At 49.8% G+C, this 11,378-nt stretch overlaps 1 protein-coding gene across 1 annotated transcript in view; it reads left to right on the top strand.

Moving 5' to 3' along the window:
* The first annotated feature begins 774 nt into the window (after nucleotides 1-774).
* ZBTB21 (zinc finger and BTB domain containing 21) overlaps nucleotides 775-11,378 on the top strand; it is a 17,008-nt gene continuing 6,404 nt past the window's right edge. Inside the window, exons 1-2 of the mRNA XM_024758437.1 lie at nucleotides 775-2,364; nucleotides 10,720-11,374. Coding sequence (XP_024614205.1) covers nucleotides 10,732-11,374 — 643 coding nt within the window. The 5' untranslated portion in view covers nucleotides 775-2,364; nucleotides 10,720-10,731. The remainder of the gene's footprint in view (nucleotides 2,365-10,719; nucleotides 11,375-11,378) is intronic.

Here is an 11,378-nt window from a genome sequence, read left to right as displayed (position 1 = left end):
ACCGCTTACCTGGCGCGCGTTCGCTGGCCCCCGTACGGGAGAGCATGGCTGTGACCGCGGGAGCGCCCCTCGGTCCCGGCCCTCCACCCGGGTTGCTGCGCGCTCCGACCGCAGCGCCGCGCGGTTCTGGAGGACGCCGCTTCGGCAGCACCGTTCAGAGGGGTGACCGTAGAGACAGGTTCTCCAGCGGGGCGGCCTGGCAGTGGGAGGTGGGGGAAGCGGTGACCGGAGCCCGCGCAGTGCACAGCGCCCTGGGGGTCTTAGGGCGGGAGCCACCAGCCCCGCTCACGCCCGGCATCTGAGGGCGCCAGGTATTGCGCAGCATCCAGGACTGTTGACAGCGGTGACCCTGCGTCATCCATGGGGAGCCTGCGTTGTGGTCTGATGCCTTGTTCGGAAGAAAGTGGGTTAATCCGTGTCAGAAAGGCTTCTCGTTGACAGTTACTTTTGAAAACTTTTACCCGCTGGTGCTTGGAGTAAATCCTTCATCCACCTTAATGACTAATAGTCATGACGTTTAAATATGAGTACCAGTAAATATCAATGGTAAAAAGAAAGTAGACATGGGGGGCATTGGTTCACTTCAAAATAACGTTGCATCTAATTTATTCTTCCTTTTTACACTGTTCGGTGTAGAGTGTGCTTCATTCTCTGGAAATAAAAGTTGCAAAGGATATGACCCCTGCCCTTGAGGAACCTGACCGTGTTCATGGCAGGGCGTGTTAGGTGTGTAACAGGAGAGGAGCCAGGGTATTGAGAGGGTCTCTGGGTGAGGGGAGACGACCAGAGGGACCAAAGCCAGCGGGGGTGAGGAGAGCAGACGCCAGAGCTGACCACGAGCAAGGCTTGACGGGGGGTGGGCACTGGCTAGAAAGGAAAGAGAAGAGGTTTCCAGTTTGGGAGACCTGCTGGCTGGCAGCACACCGAACTAAACAGGAAATACGTGGGGACCGGCAGATGTGGGAGGGTAGGGTCCTAGGTACCATCCTGGACAAGAGGGCTGTCCTGTGATGGATGAGTCCCGAGAAGCCTCAGCAGGGATACAGAGTTGGAAGTCACAGGCCGGTAGCAATTGTGGCCACAGGCACTCATGCACAAAGCGAAGACCACTGCCACGCGCCGCTATCTGTGCCAGATGCTGGAGCAGCAGAGATGAGCCAGCCCAGGCCTCGAGCCTTGGTGATGGTTTCTCTCTTTAGCCAGTAGGCACCTGCTGGGCCTGCACTAAGCATTAGGAACACACAGCTGACGACAGGGGTTATTCCTTTTAAGGACTCTCATGAGAGGGTAGATATAAAGGCAGATCATTCAAAATAGATGTGTTACTGCAGAGGGGACGAAGTACTATGGTAGCTTAGATGGCTGAGCTACTGGCTAGGAGCACATCACTAGAGCTTTGTAGAGATGGTGACGGTTGAGCTGGATCTTTCTGTAGAGGTTAGCCAAGTAAAGGAAAGGTAAGAAAGACAGTCGGTGGAAATTGGGTGTGCAAGTTTGTAGGGTAGATGCTCACCCTCTTGCTGTCCAGTAAGGGTGGAGAGACGAATTGTGATCAGAATATGAAGACTCTTGCATGCCAGTCTGTAGAGTTTGCATTTTACCTAGGGAGGAAAAGAGAGATCAATATAGTATTCTAAAGGGCACTGGTGGGACCAGCTCTGCTTTAGGAAAACAAAAGGCACGGTCTCCACTCCTGCATCTAATCAGAGTGTCAGAGTACAGAAAAATCAACAGATATATATTGTGTGAGACACCACGTTGGGCACTGCGAAGAGTGTCAAAAGACATTAAATAGATTCCTAGTCCTTAAATAGCTTTTACATTTCTGCTGGGGAGACAGACAACTTACAGTGTTCGGCACTGAATAAACACTGCGTAAATGGTGTCCCTCTGTAATGCTGCGGTTGAGAGGCGTTTGCTCGTTACAAACTGCAGTGGTCAAGGAAGGTGTGTATGTTAGTTAGCTAGGGCTGCCGTAACAGAGCACCACAGACTGGGGGCCCTGAACACCAGCAGTGTATTTCCCACAATTCTGGAGCCTAGAAGGCCAAGATGAAGGCTCTGGCAGGCTTGATTTCTCCCGAGCCCTCAGCTTGTGGACGGTCATCTTCTCTGTCTTCACATGGTTTCTCTCTGTGTCTGTGTCCTTATCTCCACCTCTTACAGGAACACCAGTCACGTTGGATTAGGGCCCACCCTTAAGGCCTCATTACAACCTACGGCCTCTTAGAAGACCCTGTCTCCACATACGCTTACATTCTGAGGTGCTGGGGGTTAGGACTTCGACCTAGGAATCGCAGGGGACAGTCCAGCCCACGACCGAAGGCTTAATGGAGGAAACGGCCTTGAGCTGAGCTTTGAAGGGTGAGTAACGTTCAGCTGGGCGGGGGCGGGGGCGGGGGTCTGGGACATTGCAGGTTGGGTGACAGGAGAAGCAAGACCTGCGGGTGGTGTCTCAGAGACAGAGTATCTGAAGCAGGAAGTTATCACGAGGCGATAACTAAAGGAAAGAAAATTTAAAAAGTAGTTTGAAACCAGATTTACAGAGCCTTGAAGTCCATGTTTTTAAAGTTTTTCATTTTAACCTAATGGAGAACCATCGTTTTTATCATTTTATTTCTTTTTACTCAGGTCTTAGGTCTCAGCTAAACTGTCACATCGAGGCATTTGCCGACCATCCCCTCCAAACTCTGGTTACCTACCCCCCGTCATAGCTTCCTATTTATTTCCATTGTAGCTCTTAGCACAGTCAAAAGTTATCTTTTTTTACTTGTTTCCCTGTTCATCGTCTGATTTACCCCACTGGAAAGTGGGGGCCTTGTCCTGTGCGACCCTGTATCTCACCTGTGTCTAACTGTGCCTTGCCTGTAATGGGAGCTCGGTAAAGAAGCTGAATTCATAATAGTAATACTTAATGTGTGCGTCCAGTGGATGATCAAAGTTTTGTTTTCGGAAGCTCAGTCAAGATGGATTTGGAGGCCGTGATAGGAAGGACGAGTACCACTTGGAAACCTGTCGGTCAGGGTCCTTTAATGACAAGGGCAGAAACCGCCAGGCCAGCTTGAATAGAACAAGAAATTGAAAGGTAGAGAGAGGGCTGCCCTTGACATTGAAGGAAAGACAAAGAATTGGGCCGGGAAGGACGGAAACCAAGGTAACTGCAGGAGCCCGTGTAGCGGGCACTGTGGGCTGCACTTTCAGGCCAGGGCTGAGATAAACCAGCTCCACTAGTTGCTGCCTTTGTTGTTCTCAGCCCATATTCCAAAGGAGAAAGTTGCTAATGGACTGGGCATTGGTTGTGTGCCCAGTCCTGAGCGAGGGGAGCACGGCGCCTCAGACTCCTCGGGACGGGGGTGCTCCAGCGGGAGGGGCACAACAGGAGGCTGCTCTGTTAGCCGGGGTGCGTGCTGCTGGGTGAGGCGGCGCGCACACCCTAAGACCAAATCAGACCTCCTCGGGGGACACGAAACCTGTGGCGAGATGGGGTCCAAGGGGGTGACATCGCTGCTCTTGAAGGGTCAGATCAGCGAGGCTGGCTTTGAAAGCCCAGGCGCTTTCGAGGATGTCTGGACATCTGCATCGTCTCCAAGTGAGCCATGATGAGATGTAAACTCAGAGCTGACTGCCTGCCACCATCTCATAGTAAAATCAAATGGAGAGAGTCGGGCCAGACCCAGAGGTGAGGGTTTGGGAGTGAGCGGGGTGTGTGTTTATATTCCGAAGCCAAATGTAGATGCTTTGTTTTTCTAACCACATGTTTGCTTTGTGTTATATGCATTCCTTCTTTCTCCCAGTGTCATGGTTAGGGCTATATAAGCGATCTCCAGCATTCCAAAGGCTTGTGTGCCCAGAGTTCAGTTTCACGTTAATGTTTTGGATTAAAGAGAGATTTTCCTGTAGAACTGGAGTAAGGGTTTTGTGGGCTGGTCTTGGAGCAAGTTTGATTTACTGTGTACCTTAGCTCTGATACCAGCCTGAGTGTTCGTCTCCAGAACTCGAAAGCTGCTGTGAGGTTATTTGGTCCCTTCTCATCTCCCCTTCTCCGCCCACTGTTCACCTCCTGATGTCCTTTTGTCCGAGTGTCTAGCTCTGCTTTGCTTCTGTTCATATCCCTGGCATGTTCTATAGTCCAGAACTGCCTACCTTTCCTCCATCTCCTTAAAGATCGTAACTTCCTACAGTTGGTATAAAGAGGGAATTATTTGCATTGAACTACGTTATATTAAGATATGAATTCCCTGCCCCTCTCAGCACTCGGTACCTGAGGACTTGGAGGTGGTGGTATGAAATAGTTCTCTGGAATCCAGCTGTGAAGCGCGCCGTAGCCATTCTAGGGAATTGGAACTTCATTCGGGCCAGGGGCTTCTGGAGTTTTTAAGCCCTGGCACTATTAGATGCAGGTTTCTGGAAAGTATCTACAGTAGAATGGTGAAGAGTGGAACCTGTAGTATTGATATCATTATAATTGTCCGGTTAGCAGTGAGTCCCCCATCTTCCCACAGGTCCCCACCGTTCACTCATCGACCCTCCCACCCCTCGGCCAAATTAACTGCTTCCTGTAAACAGTATTCTCGGCACTTTTTGTATGCTTCGTTATATTTAGTCTTACATGTCTGTCCTACCATGGAAACGTTCAGGAAAGGAAGCAGAGGAAGTAAAGTGCCCGCGTGCAGACGGGAAACACTACATGCACCAGGAGCTCGCACACATACGGCGCCTTTTGTTCTTCGTAAGAATCCTGCGTGGTGGGCAGTGTTAGCCCCATTGAACAGGTTGAGGAAACGTGTGCTCAGGTTGAGTGATCTTTACAAGGTTACGTACTTAATAGGTGGCAAAGCCAGGATTTGAGACAAGTAGACTAATTTGAAAGTCTTTCCTGTGGAGCTGTAGTGATGGCCATGAATTGTTAACTGTATAAAGATTCTCTCATTTTGAAATATCAGGAAACAACATGAAATAGAAACAATTCAGGCAGAGTTTGGGAAGATACTTGTGTGCAGGGCTCCAAGTGGTAAGCAAGCCCGCCCCGTTTCAGGAGCTGGTTTTCCTGGGGGATTTCCTCCCAGCCTTTTCTGTGGTAGAGGGACCTTTTCTTCCATGTTTCACCCACTTTTCTTGTAAGAGCACCAAGGTTTCCACCGTGACTCAAGTGGTGGCGGGAGCTCAGGCGCTGGAGGCTCATGCAGATGCGCAGTGGGCAGGAGGGGCCAGGGATGCAGCGACAGCGCACATGTCCACGTCAGAGCCTTCAGACCTGGGATGCTCTGTCCTCTGTGAGTCAGAGGTCCTGAGCGTCCACGAGAGATTGGAGTTTGATGACCCAGCAGATTTATGGAGGAAAAGGTACCTCCAGCACGAAAGCTGGCCTCACCTGAGGCTGAAGAGCAGACAGGCACGCGGCTTTGAGCGTTCAGTCCGCACATCCACCAGCTACAAAGGGTTTTCTGGATCATCTCATGACACGCAGCAGTCACGATTCTCCCCCCCGCTTTTGCCTGCGTTCTTAGTGTAGCATTTTATATTTTTAATGAAGTCGTGAAGCTCAATAAACATACCTACTGTGTCATTAAAACACAAAAGTCCAAAATGTTAATTGTTTGCAGCTAGACCAGGAAAGGGGCCATCGTTAAGCTTTGATGATTGAATTAAAAGGTAAAAGCAAGGGCCTCTGTGTGAAGGAGGGGAGTCTGCACTGTGTGCTCCTGTCACCCCAGACACCGAGAGCCCTTGTCCTGGGCTCCTGAAGAGGATGGGAGAGGTCACTGTCCTCCGATGACCCTTGGGGGGGCCTTAATTTTGCTCCGGGGGCCTCATGCCTCCACCCCCTCCCCAGCCTCATGACCCGCCCACCCCTACATGTGTCTTTTGCTCCAGCCAGGCACTTGGCCTTGGCTCTTACTGAACACACTGCTCCTGTCCTTGAAGTGTCCTTCACCCTTCCTTCCTGACGCCCATATTTTCTGAGTCCTGCCTGTTCAGGAAACTTCTTTTGTAGAACCCCTTCCCTGACCTTCCCCTCACCTGGATCCAGCGCCGTCACCCGTACTCCACCTGCACCTCTGCACCCTGCCGCCTGGTGCTCAGGTGCTTCGCACACCGGAGTGTGTGGTGGTTTGACTTGCCCTGTCCCCACGCAAGACCAGGAGCTGTAAGGCAGGACCGTGCTTGTCAGACTGCCACCCTCCCTGTCTGGCCAGTTCTAGCACATACTAGACCGGTGCCCGACCATGGAAGTGTGTAACGTGATGACCAAGGATCCAGGCTCTGGGGCCCGACTCCCAGCCCCACAGTTAACTGACTGGATGACTTTGGGCACACTGCCTGACCTCTCGACACCTCGGTTTCCTAATCTGTAAAACAGGGATGATGGCAGTACCTAGCTCAGATGTTTACGTGGGAATTAAAAGGTACGGTATGCAAGTGAAGAGCATGGCCTCCAGAGCCAGGTCACCTGGTGTGAATTCTGCTCTGCTCCTGACCGTCGGTGCAAACTTGAGCCTCAGGCACATAGCCTTAACCCTGTGTGCCTCCGTTTTCTCAACTGTAAAATGGGGATAATGATGGTACTACCTCCTAGGGTTGGTGTAAATATTGAGTTAAAGCCTGAAAACTGTTCACAGGGCTGCATGGCAGAGCAAGCGCTCAGATGTTAGCTGCGGTTCTTGCCCGATCAGTGTCTAGGGAATGGTATGGAAAAATCAGTGCCTGGAGCTGTTCTGCACTGGTTATCAGGAATTTGGACATGCGTAGCCACTTCTCAAGCAGGCGCTCTCGATGATGACTATAAATTAAGGCTAGAGTCGAATGAATAGTTTTAAATTCCAAATACTTTTCAGGGACGGAGACCATTCCTCTTACAACTCAACTCTCAGTGACTTATTTTTCCCTAACGTCCTGTTTCGTTCAAAAAGTATGGAAGCCTGTGGTTTAGGGATTAGAAGCAGTTACTTAGAACAAAAATAGAGGTCACGATAAATTGATGGAAGAAAAAGAAGGAAACTTTTCCGAACAATGAACAGTGAGAAAATGCGGGTTTCTTGGCCCGTAGGAATAGGGAGCGGATGATATGTGCATTAGCGTTGCTTCATGTCCAGGGATGTAGAAAAGCTCACTTGGTTTAGTCCTCACACAGTCCCTTGGTTTCTTAGTTGGGGTTCCCCCAAAAGCAGACCCTGAGACAAGGATTCAAGTGTAGATGTTTATTTGGGAAGTGATCCCAGGAAGCATAAGAAAGCTTGCAGGGAGGGCTTCCTTGGTGGCGCAGTGGTTGAGAGTCCGCCTGCCGATGCAGGGGACGTGGGTTCATGCCCCGGTCCGGGAGGATCCAACATGCCGTGGAGCGGCTGGGCCCGTGAGCCATGGCCGCTGAGCCTGCGCGTCCGGAGCCTGTGCTCCGCAACGGGAGAGGCCACAGCAGTGAGAGGCCCGCATATCGCAAAAAAAAAAAAAAAAAAAAAATGTTACAGGGGAAGTGAAGCAGGAAAGGATGCCCGTGAAGGGTACATTAATTACCAGGTTCCTGCTCACATTTAGAATATCTAAACTGAATTCCTGAAAAAATTCTGAACCAATTTTTCAAGCTTCATCTCAAGTAAGGACATCCTTCTAGTTCTGGCAGAAACCTTGGAGACACCCTTACCTCCTCACCTTCTTACCCTCTGTAGTCAGTCCGTTAGAAATCCTAATGACTGTCTTTACCTCCACCGCTGCCCCGCTGGTCCAGGCACTGTCCTGTCTCACCTGCATCAATGCGGTGGACTCCTAGCTGACTTCCCAGCTTACACCCTCTCCCATGGTCCATTCTTTGCAACAAAGCCAGAGGAATCTTTCTGAAACAAAATTCAGGTTGTTGTCATTCCTCTTCTCAGAATCTTCCAACAGCTGCCCTGGTAAAAAGTGCAGTCCTTCCAGTGGTCCCCCCAGCCCTGCACAGTGTCTCCCCAAGCTCCTTCAGTGTCATCATCCACGGCTTCTTCAGCTCTGCTCCAGCCCTGCTGTTACCTCGTCTCTTCCCTATGCCTATATGCTCTTCCCTCAGTGATCCTTATGGCTCATCCTTGCGTCCTTCAAGCCTTCTGAAATGTCACTTTGTTGAGTGAGTGAATAGGTGAATGACGTGAAGTCCTGGTAAAATTTGTAGTATGTTACAGGTGCTGAATAAATGGTAGCGATTATGGTTTTCTTTCCTGATTCTCACAGTAGCATTATTATCCCTACTTTACAGTGGGGAAAACTGAGGCTCAGAGAGGTTGATTAGCTTAGAGCACTGACCTTCAAACTGTCTTAACTCTGACCCACAGGTAATCTAGAGATGATTTAAAGTATATGGGAGGATGTGCATAGGTTATATGCAGATACTACACCATTTTATATAAGGGACTTGAGCATCTGTGGATTTTGGTATCCGCCGGCTTCCTGGAACCAATCCCCTGCAGATACTGAGGGACCACTGTACATCTCACCCCAGTGCCGGCTTACATGTGTGGAAATGTATGCGTATAACTTGTGAAAGTTTCACAAGATCGTAGTCAGCCTTACTACATTTGAGACATTTGGACTTTTCTACTCTGCCCTAGTCATTTTTTTCAGTTGTTCACTTCAGACCACTAAAGTGATTTTAAGAAACCCTTTTGAAAAGTACTTGTCCAAGCTTTTGATTCTGCGTCTGCTGTTTTTCCCTGTGGCAACATCTGAACTAGCTGTCTCAAAAATTAATTGCACTAAAAATAGTGTTCAGAACACGGCTGAGTTATGAGTGTGGCATTAGAAGCTTGTTCTTTTCTCTGCTGACCTCTGTAAATGATGACAGGGGTTTCTTTGCACATAAACAGATGTGTGATTACAAAGACAGTATAGTAGGATTAAGGGAGGAATTTAAATGGCTAATCAAAAAAAAGGAAGGGAAAATCTCCTTCTCAAGCACTGACCATGGAGGTGAAGCGATGCCAGGCAAGAATGAACCGCAGCTCGGTACAAGCTGACCAAGGCAGTTGTCTGTGGACGGGCTCCAGGCGTCGTCTCTGGAAGCAAAGTCACATCTCCAGGTCAGTCGAATGGAGTCAGTACCTCAACAGGAGCCAGATCAGTGGTGAAGAAGACCGGGGATCACGCTTGGTCACTCCAGGTGGTGGCCTGGGAAACTCTTCCCTGCATATTCTCCTGAAGAGCGCCGAGGCTGGTTGACCAGCAAAGCCTGGTCCTTTGAAGCCCGAGGAGAACCTGCAAACGTGCGGGTACCTTGTTTGCTGTATCTCTAGTTCACCCTCTAGGGAATGATAAAACTGTCCAAATAGTCTTAGTTACTCTGAATCCATTTTATATTAAACAATAAATGTCATAACTATTTTAAAGAACAAGATGGCATTATAAAACCAACCCAGAGACGAGACATTACCGTAGCAGCTGCCTGAGGGAAGTGTCAGATTTGGAGAGTCAGGCGTCCTCTCTGTGTGAAACGGCTTCATCTTCGTCAGAGGTCAGTCTGGACCCTTTTATGCTGAATTAAGTATCTATTAACCCTGCAGTCTCTGAAAATTAATTGCACGTTTGTCAGGTCCTTACTAGGTATGACATACAGCCTCATGTAATTTTCGCAGCAGCCCTAAAGGAGGGCACAGCTGTTACCGTCTCACGTGAGGGACCTGCTAATCTGAGATGCTAGTGGACCACAAGGGAGGATCTCAACCCCATCCTCTCGGTAGACACCCACCCCCGCCACCAGCCCCCCACTAGGCCTTTAGATTTGAAGGGAGTTTCAGTGAAATCTCAAGTCAAACCCCTTAGTTTAGAATTAGTATAATTAAGTCTAGATCCAGGCTAAAGCTTCTACTGTGCTATTGTTGAAAGTGTAATTTGGTAAGGAAATAGTGTTCGGGTTGCAAGGTGTTTAGCATAAGAAAGAAAACAAACTTTTTTATTCTTTAATATTTCTAAGCTTTGCTAAACACTTTGATGCAATCGTAATTAGCAAATGATTCTCCTCTTTCCAAATTCTTACCTATTTTTGCGGTACACGGGCCTCTCACTGTTGTGGCCTCTCCCGTTGCGGAGCACAGGCTCCAGACGCACAGGCTCAGCGGCCATGGCTCACGGGCCCAGCCGCTCCGCGGCATGTGGGATCTTCCCGGACCGGGGCACGAACCCGTGTCCCCTGCATCGGCAGGCGGACTCTCAACCACTGCGCCACCAGGGAAGCCCTCTTACCTATTTTTGAGACCTCTACTTTACAGCCTATTGTTAATTCACATTGTGTTTAATCATATTCAGTAATAAAACTGCTTTCCTTTCAAAATTACGGACTTTATGGGGTTCGGTACTTCATACTTACTCTCTGAGCCAATGAAGGATAGAATTAAGCCTCCAACGGATATGGGCCCTAAATATGGATAATAAACCTTGTTTTCAAATATTGCTTCTCTACGTACCTGCCAAGTTCTAGCTGCCTTTTTTTGCTGGTATGGAAATGCCTGTTACAGACCTTAGTGCTTAAAATTCTTCAGTTTTAATGATTGATGACCTACTTAAGCCATGAGACTTGTTTCTGTATATTTTCCTTGTTATTTAAGTCAGATTATTCATCCAGAAACCTCTTGTTGGGCCACAGTCTGCTAAGCACTGGCACCTGTGAGAAGACAGCTGACGTTCCCGGCCCTTGAGGAGCCCTCATCTGGGGGAGCTTCTCACCACCCTGTTCACGGCGATTGCACGTTTGTCTTTCAGGTAAGCCTGAGCATGGAGGGGCTGCTGCATTACATCAACCCAGCCCACGCCATCTCTCTCCTGAGCGCCCTCAACGAGGAGCGCCTCAAAGGGCAGCTGTGCGACGTGCTCCTGATCGTGGGGGACCAGAAGTTCCGCGCGCATAAGAACGTCCTGGCCGCCAGCAGCGAGTACTTCCAGAGCTTGTTCACAAGTCAGGAGAACGGGTCACAGACTGTGTTCCAGCTGGACTTTTGTGAGCCAGATGCTTTCGACAACGTGCTGAACTACATCTATTCTTCGTCTTTATTTGTGGAGAAAGGCAGCCTTGCTGCTGTGCAGGAGCTAGGCTACAGCCTGGGCATCTCCTTTCTGACCAACATCGCTTCTAAGACGCCCCAGGCCCCCTTTCCAACGTGTCCCAGCAGAAAGAAGCCCTTCGCGGAAGACGATGAGACCAGTTCTCAGAAGAGAAGCGTCATCGTTTGTCAAAGTAGAAACGAGGCCCAGGGGAAACCCGTGAGTCCGAATCCAGCCGACCTCAGCCACCCTCCTCGGCCCTCCCCTGGCATCGCCGTCCAGGCCAACGCCAGTAAGGCCCCCGGTCCCAAGCCCGCGGAGCCAGCGCACCACGTGGCAGCAGCTGAGAAGAGTCGGCCGAAAGATGGCCCCGCGGGCCT

This window comes from Neophocaena asiaeorientalis, unplaced genomic scaffold (assembly GCF_003031525.2).
Source record: "Neophocaena asiaeorientalis asiaeorientalis breed wild unplaced genomic scaffold, Neophocaena_asiaeorientalis_V1.1 scaffold45, whole genome shotgun sequence".
Taxonomy (NCBI): domain Eukaryota; kingdom Metazoa; phylum Chordata; class Mammalia; order Artiodactyla; family Phocoenidae; genus Neophocaena; species Neophocaena asiaeorientalis.
The sequence above is the reverse complement of the archived record's forward strand: the minus strand, read 5'-3'. Positions and strand labels throughout refer to the sequence as shown.